The 19202-nt window shown below is 44.2% G+C and overlaps 2 protein-coding genes across 2 annotated transcripts in view; both read right to left on the minus strand.

Annotated features, from left to right (window-relative positions):
* The window catches only part of LOC146181700 (uncharacterized), a 39133-nt gene extending 19931 nt beyond the window's left edge, over positions 1-19202 (minus strand). Inside the window, exon 1 of the mRNA XM_084576706.1 lies at positions 19088-19202. The gene's annotated coding sequence lies outside the window, so the exon portion shown is untranslated. The remainder of the gene's footprint in view (positions 1-19087) is intronic.
* Positions 9524-18654, minus strand: LOC146181701 (uncharacterized). Its single transcript, XM_084576708.1, has 4 exons — positions 17961-18654; positions 17126-17197; positions 14522-14704; positions 9524-11108 (listed from the first exon to the last, which is right to left on the minus strand). Exons 1-4 carry the CDS (start codon positions 18499-18501, stop codon positions 10468-10470), a joined length of 1437 nt encoding a protein of 478 aa, XP_084432834.1. The 5' UTR covers positions 18502-18654; the 3' UTR covers positions 9524-10467.

The raw sequence follows: 19202 nt of genomic DNA on the forward strand, positions 1-19202 counted from the left end.
TGGCTAAGGGGACGAAAAAAGACTGCTTTGGTCTTGTTAGAGTTAACTACCAAGCCATTAGCTGTGGACCATTTGTGGAGAGCACAAAGAACCAGATTTGCACTATTGATTAGTTCATCGGCAGAGGATCCCCTAAGAAAAAAACTTGTGTCGTCAGCGTACTGAATACAACTTGTATGATAAGCTATGCTCGGAAGGTCGTTAGCATATACATTAAAGAGGAACGGTCCAAGAAGGCTACCTTGCGGGACACCACATTCAATGAGAAGGGAGCTAGGCTTATGATTATCGACCGAAACGACCTGCTGGCGCATGTTTAAATAAGTGAACAATAGTGGCTTCTCATTATTTCATATAGAGGTCACCCTGGGTAATAAATAGCATCACTGCTTCTTTGCAAGCGGCGCCAACGGGCAGTCATGCAGTTATAAAAGCATGGCTGTGTGCTAAATATCACAGCCGTCATCATATGCCACAAAAGGACACGAATATAGCAATTAAAAAGAGGTGCCTGTAGACCTCTCACATTTATCTTACAGTATAGTATGTTTCTTTTTTTTTTTGTTAAAGTATGTTTCTTCTTTTTTAAGTGGCATATATAGGTGTATTTTAACATGCACTGACATATAGCACAGTATACAAGCACTTTCTGCATCGTCTCCATCTAAACTTTGCTGCTGTAGCTGAAATCTAACTTTCACCAATTCAGGCTGAACAGACAAGTGACCTTATAATCTGGCCACTGAAGTGGGTGCATTTACGAACATGGACAGCGAACTGAAGAGCATGGAGAGCATTATGTAACTTTCAACAAAAGGTTAGGAATGAACATCAGACGTATATTTTATAAGGAAAACTGCAAGAAAGCGTGCAAAGGATGCCTTCAATTTATTCAGGTCTACTTTTCCTGCGAGTCCATAATTTTCCCCAACGTTTTTTCATATAGTTGGCACTTGTAAATTTTCGAGCGAGGACATTGTATGTAGCCATATACCTGAGGAACCGTCTTTTAGCGAAAGCTACACTAGGCTAATAGAAGCGAGTTTCACCGTCCCTGTCTGAGGCCACAGCTGCATAAGTGCCGTAACCATAGCAACCAGCTGTGCCGGCCTCCACCACTGCGCCGACTCGTGACGTCACGTCCCTTGTTATGCAGCCTCACTACACATGCGCAAACACACCATGGGTCACTCAGTCACTCATCAGGTGCGTGGTGCTCGCCACAGAGAGGAGGAGGAGGGTAGCGGCATCCCAGGGGAAGAATTATTTCTGCACTGCGCATGCACGCGCTGCCACGGAGAGCTGATCGAGTGGACCAGGAAAGTGTCCACCAGCATTGCACGCACAGAGCATGAAAGTAGGTTCTGAATAGAATGACGGTGAGCTTTGAAGTGATCGACAGAACACCGGTTGTGTTCTATGCAACACATGGTCACCCAAAGTCAAAGCTTTTGCTCCGCATTCTGTTCAGCGGAGTTGAACCCATCTAGGTTTTCTATATCAGCTTGAAATAAAGTTAGGAAGTTGCCCAATACACGACGTAGTACTATGGTAGGCACCAAAGAAAACACAGAGTTGCCGGAAGAAAATGGCTAGGTATTAGTGCACTATATGCACAGTTAATACTTACAAGCATGTAATTTCGCACCTTTACTAGCATCGTTCACAGAAGAAAATTCCATGATGACAAAAGAAAAAATGAAGGTGGATATACTCTATAGACATTTCACTGCAGCTTTTTCACTGATAGTAGTACAACCTTGAACACATGTGGCATTAGATGATGTGGAACCATTCTACAAGAACAACACGTAGTGAATTATGAAGCAATGGAAGTACTAAACAACTTGGGGAGTGCTCAAGGTCACCTTAAGGGTATGACGTAATAGAACTGAAGGATCCCTACGGTTAGAGAGGGTCTTCTGATGCACCTTTCTTTTTGCCGTCATGTTTGTTGTCATTGTGTTGTGCTTCCTGACCCAGTAAAACAAATGTGGCATGCTGGAGTAGAGGTAGTGTGTCTGACTTGCAAGCAAAGGATCAGAGATTTTGATTCCGCTGCTTTACGGTCCAATTTCTCTTTTATTAATCACTCCTAATTGTGCAACTTGACCATTCTAAATGTTAATCACGCAGATGCCGACCTTCACACCGAATGGGACCTTTAAAGCAGTCGCATTAAATGAAAGCCATCTACATTGAGAACCCCGGAGAGTTTAAATTATCCAAAGGCCTCCACTACAGCATCTCCATAGCCAGAGTTGCTTTGAGGTGTTAAATCCTGTAAACTGTATAGAAATTATATAGAAAAATTCTGAGAGGATCTGAGCATGACCACGGCCGCTCGATTGAAGCGCACTAGGTGCGGCCTGCTACATCGCCTGAAACTGGCGGGAGGTGCCTACTTCCAGTCGCCACCGTCGCGGCGCCACCGTTCGGGGACAGCCGCGCGCAGAGAGCTGCGCCTGGCTGCGCTTTGAGCGAGGCGTAGGCGTGGTAGAAGTGCTTTATTTTAAGGATATAAGAGCTCCGTTTGACACAATTTGGCAACAAGAATTAGTATATACTGTCATGTCTAGTGTGACCATGTCAGCACTTAGCGCTCGCTCGGCAAGGATGTACACTGGAGTGTACCCTGAAAAACTTAGTCACGGTGGTTGAAGACCATTCGAATGGAGAGCTCGCATTACCGTGATGTTTCATCGGATCCAGTTGTTCGTCACATTAAATTGTGACCCGGCTGTGAACAATTCGAAGCTGTTCAGCTGCCATGGTAGCCTAATGCATAACCACTTAACTGTGTCGCGAATTCCGTGTGTCATTTTCATACCATTTACTCATTCCTGCATACAGCTTTTATACACAAATTGATGTCAACCTGTTCTAAGCTGCCAGCGCTATCCAATAAAAAAATGTCCTACTATGAGCAAGCTCTGTGAAAATGCGGCATGTAACCAACCTTTCTATCTCATTGTGACAAATTTTACGGTGCAATATGAAGATGTTTATTAGGTTAAATCTAGATGATAACCTGGGATCTTCTACTCAGTTGGAGACCTTAAACTTTGTACCCTAGAACGCTATCCGTCATGGCTTCCCGCATTTTGCATGACCGGACAAAGTAAGCGCGCTTGATAGAGCCGGTCTGCCTCAAGGTGCTACATATATGCGCCGAACGTTTTAATAATATTTTTATTGGCTGCTCGCAAACCCATACAATTTTGCTGGTTCGTAATTTTCAATGGAAGAACGCGCATCAAGTGTTGCTGTTGTGAAACTATTAGCTTTGATCACAAGAATGTTCACGCATCAGAGCGCAACTGCAGCCGAGATTCAGCAAGCAGCCAAGTACGCTTATTTAATGGCCACGCAATAAAAGGAAGAAAATTACCAATCGCAGACGGAAAACCTTTCTTGAGAGAGGTTTATGCCATAGCCATACACATCGCTCCACTGTTGGGTTGACATTTCCAGCCCAGCTCACTATCAGTGGGGGCAGCAACTTAAAGATATCTTGCATAGCGCCTTAGCATGGGCACGATCATTGTTTTTATAGATTAGCTGCAGGTACTGTGTACAGTGAGAAAACAATGATGAAACCAAAAGTTTACACAGCTTGCTACTTTACCGGACCTCTTCAGACTTCATCATCCTGTTAATGAAGGTGCGCGTAAGCTGACAAAGCTTGATTACTTCCGTGGCGGGGTATATCAAGACTCCATTGTCCTTGGTTTTCATTAACCTGTAACTGGTCCAGTTGACTATATTTCCTGCAACAGGCTCTTGCTCGACTGACATGTCGCCTCAAAATCATTACCAAATATCGCATAAATTAAGCAACAGCCTGTTAGTGATAAACAAATCTTGGGGTTCTTAAGTCTCCTTGAGGAGCCTCGTTAGAGTGCCCGCACTTTGCTACCTGCTTATTCACCGTATCCCGTAATTAATGCCTCTGTCTCATATCATTAGAATGCAGCCTTAAGCCACCGCATTATGTGAAATAGCACCCTACACATAGCTATATAAAGCCCCTCTTTACCGCAGCCGTACGAACGTGCCCTATAGGAGTATAGTGTGCTTGACTTGGGATTTAAGGGTCCTCCCGCTTTCAATAATTCCCATTTCACCCTTACATCTTATTGATTCTCTCTGGTTTGGCAGCTCCTGCCACATTGAACATGTCATGTGTTCTCATTGCGCCAAAGGTGCCTGGCCATATCGGCACTTTTGAACATGTCATGTGTTCTCATTGCGCCAAAGGTGTCTGGCCATATCACCAACTAAAGTGCCTCTTACCACAAAGGTTTTTTTCCGACTGTCCGCCGACAGGCGGGCGCCGGATTTTCTGTGGAACGTGGCTTTTCGTTTTATCGCATCGGCTCAAACAGTCTCAACAGTATAAACAAATGTTGTATGCACAGGCTCCTTTACTTGCAAGGCCACTCAGACTAGCGCTGCAAAATTTAGAACAAATTGCAGCTTATATATATATAAAAAAAAAACCTTTGTAGCTTTTTCTGATATGTCCTCGCAACATAACCTGCGAGAAAAGCTTCTGGTGCTACCTCATCGTGTTCATCTGCTTCACAACACATAGTTAAAAATCCTAGTTCACTAACCAGTTCCCTGGTCACTAAATAGGTTAATCAACGTGACGGGAACACAGGTAAAGAGGACGACACAACTAGCGCGGTTATGCCGTCTTCTTCTCCTGTGTTCCCGTCGCGTTGTTTGCACGGTTAACCTATAATTAATCACCAACAAGTCCAATCTGCTGTCCCTTGTAGTAAATTCAATGGCAGCTGATAGGGCATTATGCTTCAGCATCTGGACTTTTTAACCGCAGCGCCGCTTTCATTTCATCGGAAGCGAGTGCATTTCTACTCCTCGCTGCTGTCTGCCTGAAGCGAGCTCAGCAGATAAAATTAGAGGGTCTCTTAGACGTTTCTTAAGCGCAGGACGGCGAAAGCCTACCCTTCTCCTATCATTTGCCTCTCATCGTTTGCCACAGTTCGTCATTTCAAGCCGTCGTTTGATATATTGGTCGTTTCTCTGTCATGATGAGTCTGCCTGCGTAGTCATTGTAGCCCTTATCACTTATAACTAAGAAGGTTTTCATTTAGATTCAGCAGTGGTCATTACATGTCGTTTCACATATTGATCATTTCGTTGTCATTAACCGTAATGATGAGTCATGCCTAGCTATTATAGTCATTACCACACATTGCTAAGCACTTTTACTCATTTCTAATCAATTGCGGTCATTACATGTCGTAGTTTGATATACTGGTCATTACAAATGATTTTAGTCATTATTAACCATTATTAGTTTTCAGCATTAGTCATTATCTCTATCAATGTCTATAACTTTTATTGATTACCTATCACCATCAATGATTTTCATTCTTAATCTCCCTCCTTGCACGTCCGCTTTTGCGACTGGCACACCAGTGCACAGATGCGAAGCACAGATAACAGGCCCAGCTTCTACGCATAGATTTTTGTTCCATTGGCATAGAACGGCTTTCGTCCTTAAAAAACAAACGCATCCAGTATCAACGTTAACGTGCTTGCACACGCGTGCACAAAAAAGTTTGCGTTTACCACGCAGACGCGAGGTGAACGCGCTCAGAAAGGAAGCAAACCGCGCGCTCAGAGCCGGCGACCCCGGCGACGTGTCCCCGAACAGTGGCGCCCACAGCAGAAATAGCGGGCGCAACTGTAAACTTCCCAAGGACGCGCTTGCCCATTGACGGCGGCGCGACGTAGTAGGCCGCACCCAGTGCGCTTCCATCGAGTGGCCGTGGCATGACACTGTGCTGCATGGTTGCTACAGCCATACATCATAAAATACTCCATTGGGTAATGGATACTTTTATAGTCTCACTCGTAGGTTTTCAAAGTATAGTCACTGCTGTGGGCCGGTTTTGAAGACTACTGAACTGTTAGCATGGCTATGCTCATCGCTGGATCGGGCCGTTCTTTTCTCGGACCCTCTATGACCGCACTTCAACAAAGCTGTCTGAAAGAAGAGATGAATTGTCCCACTTTATACCATATAAAACTGTCTATCGCATCATTACCACTTCAAGCATGACTAACAAAAAAGGATCTAGTTTATTGTCAACTGTTGCCACTGCTGTTTACAATGAAACTGGAACTCTTGAAAATCTAGGAGTTATGAAGAGTAGCATGCATTTTGAAGTGCTTCCTATAATTCCTTCACCATTGGTTTGTAGTAACCTTAATGAAATTCGCAGCAGGCATGCCGAGGAAGACGAAATATCACTGTTCCTTTTTTACATCTCAGAAAGATAAGCATGGTCTTGAAGTTTAGTGACAGCCTTTTGTCACTTCTTCATCGTTCGGGTACACTGGAGAGAAAGTATATGGGTCAGCTTCATCTTCATCACCAATTGTGATTAGATGATTGAGCAGTAGCTTCGAAGTCATAGTGACTGCATCAATGTGCTTCTCAGAGCAATTGAAAATGCCTGTTTGTGCAGACTGTGTAGACTGAACAGGCTGCTGAAACATGTGCCATGAAGCATTGGTCAGCCTCAACTCATTTAAGCTGCAAAACCAAAGTGCAGTTAGAATCACTGCGCAGTAGTATCAACCATCATAAGATGAGAGGTATGTCTGAGTACACACACCACCAAGTAGGCACGCAGAAAACCTGAAAAACGGTAAGGGAAGAATTCACACGTCTTGAGAACCTTCTGAGTGGTGTTGAGATGAAGGCAACAAAGTGAGAGGCAAAACACATCTGTTAAATAAAAGGCGATCAGGATGGAGCCCCAAGTAAATATCGATGCACAAGAGTATTATATCGAGATGCACAAAATGAGGCCCAGAAGGTGCCCTGAATTTCACCAAAAAACCGACTTCCATGTCAAAACCGGAATTGCACCGGACACAACGTATATGACCATACTTAAGTGTTACATTTATGTCTTGACAATTTCAATGCAGCTTATACACTCCATAAAAAAGGAAAAACTGTTACAATGCTTAATTTTAGCCGGCATCAAGAAGCAATGTTTCGAGACAGAAAACATCGGTAACTATATCAAGTTGCATGCCATTTTATCGTTATACTTGATATACCTGTTAAATTGGGCGAGCTTACAAGTATCACTCAAGAGGAGAGTTTGCAACAGTTGCATCTTACCTGTACTCACCTATGGGGCTGAAATGCAGAAGCCAACAAAGAGGGTTCTACTGAAGTTGAGGACATGCAGAGGGCTACAAAACGCAAAATGGTAGAAGTCACGTTAAGCGATAGGGAGCGTGCACAGTGGGTCAGAGAAATAACTCAAGTTACTGACATTCTAGTAGAAGTCAGGAAGAAATGGGCATGGGCAGGACATGTAATGCAAAGAGAGGATAAACGATGGTCACTCAGAGCAACAAACTGGATTCTAAGGGAAGGAAAGCGTAGCAGGGGGTGGCAGAAAGTTAGGTGGGCGGATGAGGTTAAAAAGTTCAAAGGGGTCAAGTGGGTGCAGCTAGCGCAGGACCAAGTTAGAGGAATATGGGTGAGGCCTTTGCCCTGCAGTGGGTATAGTCAGGCTGATGATGATGATGATGATCATTAAGATTACCTAGGACTGAACATCACAAAGTGACACATTACCAGGAAGGACGCCATACAGGAACCCTGAATGGCTTCAACAGCCTGGGGTTATTGAATGTGCACCAGGGCTTAAACTCAGGGGGGTCCCATTCAAACGGGATCAGACACACTTTGCTCTCAGATGTAGCGACTGCAAGATTCCGAAGCAGGCGACCATCTTTAGTGCAGCAGCACTATACTAAGCAAAACCTCATCAATGTGTGAAGCCTGCAGGCTTGTGCAAGAGTGACACTCATGTCTGTGTTGGCAGTTTGTGAGCCGTTATGCAACTGCACGTCATGTTCTAATTAGCAGGCGCAAACTTGGGTAGCATTTTTGATGTGAGAATCGAAGCAACTGGGCCTCTTCAATCCCCAGTCAGACATGCAGACATGTTTTTATTTCTTGTTAAGGTTTTTTTTTTTTTTTATGAGTTTTAATGTTCTAAAGCAACTCGGGCTGTGAGAGAAGCCATCGTGGAGCTCTCTGGATATTCTAGCTAGAGCTACATTGGCCACAGTCTCGCCATTTTGCCGCGGGCGTCTGAAAAGCGAAGAAAAAACAAGAAAAAGAAGAAAAGAAAGAGAAAAAAAAAGAATACAGATAACACGGTAGTTGGTAGAGGCGAACGACAACAGCGAGTTGCTAGGACAGAAGGTTCGTTCAAATGTCATGATGGCGGTGTGCCCCAGAATTCGAAGTAGAGACAATGTCATACCAATAGAAGTCTTCTACAACAGGATGCGAATGGTGAACGACGACAGACAAGGGGTGCTCGCATGTGAAGTGGTTCCCCTATGGCATAAAGCTCAAACCATAGAGGAAGCTACCATGTGCAAAAGCCATGTCTTTGCTTTCACCCGAACCTAAGCATACCCATGCAGATTGCTCTTGCGTAACTCCAGGTTTAACCTCAAGCTATACCATGGCTAATTTTTTAGACTAACTGGGGTTCTTTAACGTGCCCCGTTATCACACAGCACATGGGTGCCTTGCTTTTTTGCTCCATAAAAAAGCGGTTGCTGCAGTTTGGATTTGATCGCACATCCTTAGGCACAGAAGTCGAGTGCCCTAACCACTGCACCATCCCATGGGGCCATATTGCTTGGTTAAAGTGAGACTGGTGTGTGTGGGCGAAGTTTTACATAATGCGGTAGATTGACTGTGCGCCAACGAGTATCTGCAGACCCTGACAATGAGTTCAGAATTCACTTCACAGTGCAGCCTGCACGTGTGTGGGCACGTTAAACCTTCTTTCTCTGACAAGCATGGACCCTCCTTCAACCACAGAGTACTGCACCACTGGATGACAACAAAAGCAGTGAGCAATACAACAATTAAACAAGGGGAATCGGTGGATCGCGAGATTGTGGCTGAGCAGAGCAAAACAATGCTAAACAGAGCTCAGCCGTGCTACTGCACGATATTACGTACACACTTGTAGCTATGCTAAACTGTTTGGAAATTTTTCTTTTTTCCCTTTAAGAGCAAGTTTTAGTAAAAATCAGTAACACGTTTTCTAAAGCTCGTGACAGAGAAAAATAAAAAAAGTTGGCAGCATGACGCAATGGTGGGAACTGGTGTATTTTGTGCACATACGCCAACTCAATCTCGCCAATTTTGCTGATTCGCATTGTGTTTAAGGTGCTGACTAAGCAAACTGATGATATGCTTGATATGCTCACACAATATCAATACTAGTTGTGGAAAAGGCGGCATGATGTTAAAAATAGGAAAGTTGGGGTTATTTTATTTATTTCCTCGGAAGTTTCCTCCTTCTAATTTTGTCAGATTAAAAATGGAAAGATATGTCTAAGAAATGTATGATGATAAACAAAAAATAGCAAGATTTCATCCAAAACAACAAAAATATTCTAGCACACCGCTGCACAATAAGCAAGATAATTCCATTGCAAAGAATAGCTTTATTGCGGAACGCAGCAAGATGCACTGATAGCAATCGTGGTAGAAAATATTGCCTCACTGTCGGACAAAACAATATCTCTGGCTACCAGAAGGTTGGGTGTTAGGGAGGGTGGGGAGCTTAGCTTTGAACAGGACTGACACAGACTCTGTTAAGCACTGGGTTTGAACTACAAGCAGAACAAGAGCAATGAAAATGAGAATCATACACAAAAAAGCGGTTTTAAGAACATATTCCAAATGCCAATGAAATAAACTCAAATGACCTAAGCAATATATATCATAAAAACAAAAAAGGAATAGAAAACAAGAAGGCACAAATATACTCTGCATTCCACTGAAGTGAATGCACTGGCAAGCATGTCGCCGAAATACACAAGCTTTTGTTAACCAGAGCAAAGACAATATTTACTGCAGTGCTCACAAACCAAACGACTTGTCATCAAGACAGCATCTGATATGAATCATGAATGAAGTGACTCCATAATATTACATTGCAACATCACTAACAGCACACAAAATGCAAACCATGTCTAAACACAGAGGCAGTTCTCTGAGAAATGCGGACATTTCAATATATGAGACATTTTGTTAATCTGCATTTAAAACAACAGGTTCCTTGTAAAGCCTCCAAATTAAAACGAGAATTATTTTCAGGGCAAGTTTTTTAAATTTTGATCGCTCCTAGTAAAACCCATACAACACAATTATTTAAAAACATAAAGGAAGCAAGTTTCTTTCATCATTGTCAAAGCATACAGAGTTGATGTAATATATCCAGAATTCATACATAATGTAGAGAAATCTAATGCATTCGAAATAAAAAATGGCAACACCCTTTTCAGTGTCTCTGAAACTATCAAAGGAGGCAGGTTCTGCTCTGAAATACCAATGGTAATAAATAATGTAGAGCATGGCTTTAATGGCTAGAATGGCTTGTTACCCTTGTGAGATCGCACATGTCTCAACAGATTTGAAATCTTTGCAAAGGCCTTAGGACACAGCTGGCATCGATAGGGTTTCTCACCTGTGTGGGTGCGCATGTGCATTGTCAGGCTAGTGCTCTGGGCAAAACTCATTTCACAATAGTCGCAACGATATGGACGCTCACCCGTGTGAGTCCTCTGGTGGACCACCAGAGTTTTCCGTGTGGCAAACTTACAGCCGCAGTGCTCACAGTGGTACGGACGCTCACCCGTGTGAGTCCTGATGTGCTCGTTAAGGAAGCACTTATGTCCAAACTTCCTGCCGCAGTGCTCACAAAGGTATGGACGCTCACCCGTGTGAGTCCTGATGTGATTTTTCAGGAGAAACTTACGTCCAAACTTCCTGCCGCAGTAGTCACAGTGAAATGGAAGCTCCCCTGTGTGCTTACGAGTGTGAACAACAAGGCGACTCTTGTAGGCAAAGCTCAAACTGCAGTGGCTGCATTTGTGCAGCTCCTTGCCAGTGGATTTGTCCCAGTGCGAGCTGGTAGGAGAAGTGTCTGTGCAGTAGCTCATTGGATGCTTTTGGTCTGGTGAATCTAGTCCTGGAAGTGCACACTTGTAGGCTGTGGTAATGGGACCTGCATTTGAAAAGTACTTTCAGTAAGAGGACAGAACCAACACTGCAGAGTTTCACTCAGTGTTAGGCTGAAACAATAATGCATGTGAAAATAAACTTTAACAGCTCTGACAGCTAGTGTGAAGCAAAATTTATTTTTATTCTTGTGAACAGTGAAAAACAGACAAGGATGAACACAGAACTGGATCGGACTTCCCGCAGCATTTTTCTTTCTTGTGCAATGTGTACAGGAAGCTTGAGCCAATTAGCCAAAAACCAGCTTTTGCTGCAACAAAGTTAAATTCAACAGCTTATTAAAAGGACTCTGCCTGAAGTACAAGTACATGTAGATTTAACCCTTTGATGCCCAGTCAGGAACCAAGGTGGTTCCTTGAAGGTAGAAATATTTCACACTTGGAGCTTCACAAAAAAGCAACAGCATAGCTCAGATCTTAGTATTTGAACCTCTAGGACCACATCTGCAAAATACCCAGGTGCACGCATAATACAACAGCAAAAAAAAGAAAGAATGCTCCATTAGCCGGGAATGTGGCATTATGACCAGATAAATTTTATGCTTTTTTGCTTCATTTCACGCTTTCATGATTTCATGAAATCATTTTTTCATGATTTCATGCTTTTGAAAGAGTTTCTCTTTTCAAGGTCTCCTATACTGCGGGTAGCTTTCTAAGAGCACAGTAAAAAGCCACAGCCTTGATCTGTGCCTATGGACGACTGATGGTTTTATGGCGGAGACTGTATTAAATCGGAGCAGACTTCAAAACTAATTAGTAGCACCTAGTTGTGCTTAGCAGTGGAGCTCTTTAAGAACTTGGGAAAGCTATTATTTTTCAACATGTCCAGAGGAAGCAAGACACTGGAAGATCTTTCAGCCTATATCAGTTTTTAGGTTTTGGTTTGGCTTACGGAGTTTAACGTCTCAAAGTGACTCGGACTGTGGGAGATATTGTAGTGGAGGGCTCTGGAAATTTCAACCACCTGGGTTTCGTTTACGTGCACCAACAACGCACTGCACGCAAGCACCTTGCTTTTCACCACCATCGAAAACCAGTAAAAAGGACAGGATTTCATCGCACCCTTGGGTACAGCAGTAGAGTGCCCCAACCACTGTGCCACTGCTGCATGGCGAGTTTCCAGATTTTGTGAGTTATATTGTACTTTGTTGAGGTACAAATATTGATAACCTGGTGCTCTTCATGGGTAGGCTCTTTAGTGTATTCTTCATAGTTAATTTTCAGTGCTGTGTAAAAACATGAACACTTTGGAAGTAAACTGAATATGAATAGTTTCAAATATTATTGCTGGTCACCTCTGAAGAACAAGTATCAACACAAGACTTATGAACTAAAAATAAATGCTTCTGAATAATGCACAGTCACAAAAACAAGCAGATGCATAGTAAATGCTTTTTTCATCCATCATGGGCTTAACTAGCATGTACAGGGTCGTACACTTAAGTGCAAATAGGCATACTCTCTTCTTGGCCCGAATATGCACTGGAGCAATCAGTGACTATGTGAAGTCGCGCCTTCAGGTCTCTTTATGTCTCCGCTGCTTTGCTTCGATGTGCAGCTACCTCGGATGCAATGACACTTCGGAGAAAGCAAGCTTGTTCGCATTAAGAGTGAATGACCCTTTACATGTAAGGACTACGAGATATTAAAGTAAGAGAAGGGCGACTGTGTAATAGTAGTAGTGATCTAGTTATAAACTAGACACCTTGCTTATAATTTTCCAACATAATTTTGTTTAGTGAGCATAATGAGTAATAATGCTTAATGGTCACACAACAAAAGAACGCGTCCGAACACTGTGTCATTTACAGGAGAGACAATGGCGATAGCAGCCACAACCCACTTATTGACATGATCACAAAATGTCTCCTCATGTCCATGGCATGTAATAACAAGACTTTTACTGTGAATGCTTTCTAGGCACAACCTCCTATATTATCCAAGACCGGTCACAGGCGACGACAACAAATACCGACCGTAGCGTTCAAGACCGTGGTGGCAGAAAGAATAGTGCTCTGCCCACGCTGCGGAGAGATAGATAGCAGCCACTGGCAGCACGCTCTTCATCGGGCTATTCTTTCCACTGATTCTGCTGGTGTTGCTACAGAGAAATGGCACGCGAGCGGAAATCGTACGACCTAAGTCAGCAATAAAGCCCTGCAACATAGAAATATGCCCCTTTTATTCAGTTAAATACTAATTCTTAGCAAATAGGAGCACTCGTGTCCAAGTCACTTAATTTCACTGTCCAAGTCACTTAATTGTCTAACACAGAGACAAATGTCGTCCGTTTTACAGAAATGTTGACGAAACTGGAGGAGTCTTCAGTGGTAGGTTGCCTCGTGTGACAAAAAACTGTTTATATAGTAACTTTATGCCACCATGAACAACCCTTGGTTGCATGATTAACTACTCAGCTTAAAAGGGTATGTCATGTGCAGGACTGACCCACACATTCTCTTCAGCTGCAACTGCATATTAATACCTTGCACTGCTGTCATCAAAATTTTCATCTTTGGCTATAGCAAGAAGAGCATAATCATGTGCTCACTGGGAAGAAGTGCCTTCTACTTTGCTGCAGTTGTGGCTATAAACATTGCAAGAAGAAGAGAGATCGTTTTCCCCAGCTCCTGATGACAAATTTAAGAGCGCAGAGCTATAAACAGACTTGCCTGCAGCCTAGAAAAGTCGTTGAAAACTTCTGAAGATGATACTATATGGATCGAAATTAAGGTCTTTTGCCAAGTGCCACCATGGCAAAAAGTCTCTTCAGTAGTACTTGTGCTGCTTCTGCAGCCACACCTGTTAATTGAATGTGGCTTCCAGTCCCTTAGGCACCCGGCACCCAGTGTGGGTGGCTGGGTTGAAGGCGCCCCTCCACGTCAGGTGACCGAACTAGGCACCTGCTGCGATGAATGAATAAGTGAAATGCGTCTCCCCAATGAGGCATGCATATAGCATACCAAGAAACAGAAGCACAGATGGCAGTGAAGATAGAAACGCCGCGCATGAAATGGGTGTCATGAGATGTGAGCACCTCCCTGCAGAAAATCGCGCCATCATGCCTAACACCTTGCTTTTTTGCACTCCTCACAATGTGGTGGTTGCAAACCAGGCTTTTAGACAACAACCTTGAATGGACATGCAAAAGTGAATAACCAGGCGTGGAAAATATAGGCGGCTATGTTCTAGGTGAGGCCAGTTCATATACATTTATTTTCCATTTTGGCTTCCATTCCGGATAGTACTTCAGGATGTTCGCGCGAAAACTGGATGTAACAAAAGTACGCACAGAACGAAAGAAATGTGTTCTCGATTTTGCTATAGCTAGGCTTAACGCATTTGTCGTTACACCACTTCAAGTGTATAAGAAAAAGGGAAAGTACAAAAGTCTGTGCACCTTCTTTTTCAGTCAGGCAGCGCTTCAGCTGGACAGCATTCTCTGCGCTCTTGAACGCCACAGTCTGCATGCCTCGGGACACCATCCTAGTACCACACTGCGATGTCTTTGACGCTATATTGAGGGCACACATTGTGAACACGGCGGCCTTAGGCATGGTGCACTGCGTGGCTGCATCCGCACCTGCACAGGAAAATTTCTCGTTCGAGGGAATGATATAGAAAGGATGAGGAATGCGAGCTCAGAACAAAAAGGACTTTACAAGAAATGCAACGATAATTTGCTTAAAGCATAGTGACTGGCTAGTTAATTTTGCATACCAGAGATTTCAGCGCAGGGTTTGCTTTCTTTTCTTGTCCTTGTTACTACAGTGCTGCAATCTCCAGCATTCAAGATGCTAAAAGGTGCCAGCCCCATGATTAAAGATCGGTTTGGTTTGGTTTGTCGGCTTTAACGTCCCAAAGCGACTAATGCTGTGAGAGACACCGTTGTGGAGGACTCCGGAAATTTCAACCACCTGGGATTCTTTAAACGTGCACTGACATTGCACAGCGCACAGGCGACAACAAAAAGCGGCCGCCGAGGCCGGGATTCGATCCCGCATCCTGGGGAACAGTAGTAGAGTGCCCTAACCACTGCACCACCACAGCAGGGCATGAATGAAGAATAACCTGAACAAGTAGGTTATATAGAGTATATCCTCATCACAACCCACACCAATAAAATCTGCTGAGAGTGGCAGAATTCCAAAAAAAATAGCACGTTGCAAAAATCTACAAAAACCTCTTACTTCAATAAATAATATTAAAATACTCCGAGTGTTCAGTGTTACTCCGAGTGTTCAGTGTTCAAGACTGCAACAAAACAATTTGGGGGACACTTAAGCTCTGCCTCTAAGGACATGACACAACAGTGTTAAAGGCTCTTGTCAGTGGCTCCACTAGCGGACCCTCATTAGTGTGGATGCATTTAGCTAATTGCTTAATCCCTCATCTCACGCATACTGATTGGCATTCATTTATCGTTGTGTGAAAAATGACTCGATACAATTATAAAGCTCCATTTTAATAAAGTTGCGCAAGTGTACTGACATTCCTTAAAAACAGGGTATCTGATTTAGGGTCCAGAAGGGTTTGATTCCTATCTTACCCTGCCACCTCTAATCAACAAACAAGGCTGAGTGTTGCTATCTTTGAGGTGTGGCCAGTGTGCCTCGTATAGTGATATCAACATTTCTAGCTGCCAAGTTTTAATTGTACTTACAAATATAGCCCTACCTACATCAAGAGCGATATAAGTGACTAGGCTTGAAAAATAAGTGCAATATCGAGAAACCTGTCAATCACCATCACCAATTGGCCAATGAATGTACAATGGGATTTAGGCATCCAGTTCATCACAATTAAATTTTCTCTGTCTAAAGTGGCCAATTCCATGGTGGTCTCGTTAAAAAAATGGTACAAAAAACTTTTACCGAGAATCTTTTTCGTTCAGTGTATGAGCCCGTTTTCATGCAGGCCAACGTTGGAAACCATAAGCTGCGACAGTGATGACGACTGGGCATCGACAAATGTGACGTAACGAATATTGCAGTGTAATCCACTTGTAACGATACCGGATATAAGGACATATTGTTTATAGCGATCAAGTAATTGAGAAATTTATCAGTTTTTTTCACTGCACCTATGTAAAAATAAACCATACGTAACAATCGACTATTAGCAGCATACTGGATACAGCGACAGCTTTCTCGCAGCCTGGAAGACGTTTAATGTTTAACGTGAAAATCTGTCTGAATATTTGGTAAAAAATAAAACACTAATTAGAGAGCGACGTGAAAACTCAGCATAAGTGCTGAAAATGGACCAGTGTAGAGAGATGCGTGAGGGAGCATTGCATGCAGTTAGGGAATGAGTGCTATCATCACCATAATCGCTGCCTCTCCCAGTTGTGGCCGCACAAATGGTTCAGCCATATCGCCATCGCTTGATTATGCGTCCATAGATAATCGTACGTGCAGTATATAATCGTACGGGAAAACGGGAGGGTGAAGAGCTGCATTCTCCTGTACAATTATATACTGCTGCTTCTATTCAAAAAAAGTTTACTTTTCTTGATTGCTTAAGCATTCATTCTACACAATGAACACATTTGCCAGCAACCTTCCAATCCATTTCCTTGTTTTAATGTCACTTTGTGTGGCAGAGGTTATCACAATGTTTCTTCCCTTGACCACACACAAGGAGACCGAGTGATAGCCTTCTACTTTATGTGCATAGCAAGCACACAAAAACATTTGTCCATGCTGCAATTTCCATTCTGACCCAATTTTCGCGTCAGAGGAATTAGTTCCACAAATTTTAACGCCTTGAACCAAGGCATCGACGTCAGTAGCAGAGTTTTTTCCACATCTGCTCAAACAGGCTCAGAACACAGTGCTAATAAGACTTCAACAACAGCAGGAACAAAGAATGCAATGTGAAGCATCCTCCGGCCATTGTTTCCATCCTTACTTAGCTCACGCACATTCTCAGACTAGAGCTCTCAAACATCGCCCCCAAAACCTAAGGCTGAAACACAGGGTGATGGCCTTCCCCCACTAACCTGCACTGGGGATCTCCTTGGTACATGAATAAAGCATGCTGGTGGTGGTAGCTTCCGGGAATCCACACAAGCCTGAAAGGAAGGAGTGGCCATAGTGAAAGCACTCAATGCATCACCTAGAAGGCACCAACGGCTAATAAACATTCTTGGTCAGTGTAATAATGGAGCCTGCATTGGCACCACAGGTCTTCCCTCACATTGCATACAAATAAAAGTCATACGGGGAAAAGTAAGCGCAAAAAAAAAAAAAGACAAACACAAGAGAGGAGACAGGACAAGACCAAGCATTACGCAGGCGTAGCAAGCACATTATCCGTGACGACGCAAATACAACGATTATTTCCAGAGATAAAAGAGATACAGAGGGGCTTCTAAAGAGTTTTCTTGTAAACTATCAATGATCTCTGCTTCGATAATTTCGCGTGTCAGTTGCCAACTGATTCTTGTGATAATCGAACACTTGAGTGTATCATGTGTAAAGTATCATGAGGCTCAAGAAATGGCTACGTTCAATAAAAAATTGGAGGCTTATCAAGGTTAAGCCCAGTGGATGCGAAGCATGTTAAGCAGCTGCCTCAGTGTGGATGGGGCTAAGTAACGGAGACGTGGTTTTAGGTTAATCGTCGTACTTTATTCTTTGCAACCGACAAACACACTCTTATGGTCCGTAAATGCATGACTCTTGGTTTGCACATAACTTATTCTGGAAATGCTTGGCACAGCGTGGGGAACATCGCGAGAGTCACCGGCGTAAGCTTTTCTTTGTGCCATAGGCGGGCGCACACCGAACATGCATAACCAAACGGATTGTTGGTGAAGCGCTTGGCAAACTCACGTGTTGCGGCATCAAACTCGGCCACTCTTGTGGCGTGCTCCCTGCGGCGCTCTTCGGCAATCTCCTCGCTGGTTTGTCGTTGCTGTAGCTGACGCATGGCCGCCTGTTCGATGCGTCGCCTCTTCCGATTTTCCTTCTCCGTTTCTCGTTTGGGCCGCTCCTTTTCTAGGCGCTGCTTTCGTTCTTCGGGAGTTTCGTGTTCTAAAGCACGCTTCTGTCGGTTGGCAACATTTCTCCCTTCCTGTCTCAGTCGTTCCTTTTCGAGTCGCTGTTGTCGCTCTTCGATGGTTTCCATGGCACGTCTCTGTCGTTTAGTGGCATTCCAGCGCTCCGAACTGGTAGAAATGCTGACGGAGTCGCCGATTCCGCTAGTTGAATCACTGGTTAAGGCTTCACTTGCACCCTCGGAGCGTTGTCGTCGAGCCGCATATTGAGCGCGCCGCTTGGCTAGGCGTTCTTCGCGTTCTTCATCGGTTTCCGTAGCACGCTGCAGCCTTCGTTTTGCATTCCTATTATTAACGTCCTTAGCGTTTGGAGGCATCCTGACCGCATACACGGCCGGCGCAAAGACGCTTCATCCCTGGCGTGACGTCACATATCGCATGATGCAGCGATGGTGGCGGACGGCGCGAATCGAAGCGTGGAGGCCTCCGCCGGGCGACGTCCGACGGCGCAATATGAGGCCCCATCTGCAGCAGGTGTGACGTGACGTCACATCATGTGATCTCACTTCAAGGTCAATGGTGGCCACCGCCGGGAGCCGACCGACGGCGCGATATGAGGCCCCCCATCTGCAGCCGATGTGACGTCATCACGTGACGTCATGTCACGTGACCCCATTTCAGGGTCAACGGTGGCCACCGCCGGGCGTCGCGCGAAGGCCCGAAGCCTACGTTAATATGCTTCGCATAATAACGCCTGGCAGTGTAGTGACCAATCACTGCGCTACAAGCAGTTATGGCATGGTTGGTACTAAAATAAAGCAAACAAAAGGAAACACGGGTGGTGAGGCAAGCATGGATTTAGGTGCTGGGGCAATTAGAAAGAAGTGCAACACAGACAGTAGCACCCTAAGTCATAACTGGGACCTTGCTCGCATTATTTCATCTAGAAATTTAGTGACCTACCTGTCCACCACTATTGAGACGCCAGCGCAGGCCAAGAGCTGTGAATTCAAACTGTCTCCGGAACGGGGGCCGACGCAGATGTTTGGCGGACGGCGCGCGGATGGCAGTCTTTACA

This window comes from Amblyomma maculatum, chromosome 8 (assembly GCF_055883805.1).
Source record: "Amblyomma maculatum isolate TAMU_Amacu chromosome 8, ASM5588380v1, whole genome shotgun sequence".
Classification (NCBI taxonomy): Eukaryota; Metazoa; Arthropoda; class Arachnida; order Ixodida; family Ixodidae; genus Amblyomma; species Amblyomma maculatum.

Bases quoted from the DNA above. Each gene is read 5' to 3' on its own strand.
- LOC146181701 (XM_084576708.1), bottom strand. From the start codon at position 18,501: ATGCCTCCAAACGCTAAGGACGTTAATAATAGGAATGCAAAACGAAGG. The intron at 14,705-17,125 runs GTTAGTGGGGGA...TTTCCTGTGCAG, and splicing joins CAAGGAGATCCCCAGTGCAG to GTGCGGATGCAGCCACGCAG. The intron at 11,109-14,521 runs GTGCACAGACTT...TTTCAAATGCAG, and splicing joins CTGCCTGACTGAAAAAGAAG to GTCCCATTACCACAGCCTAC.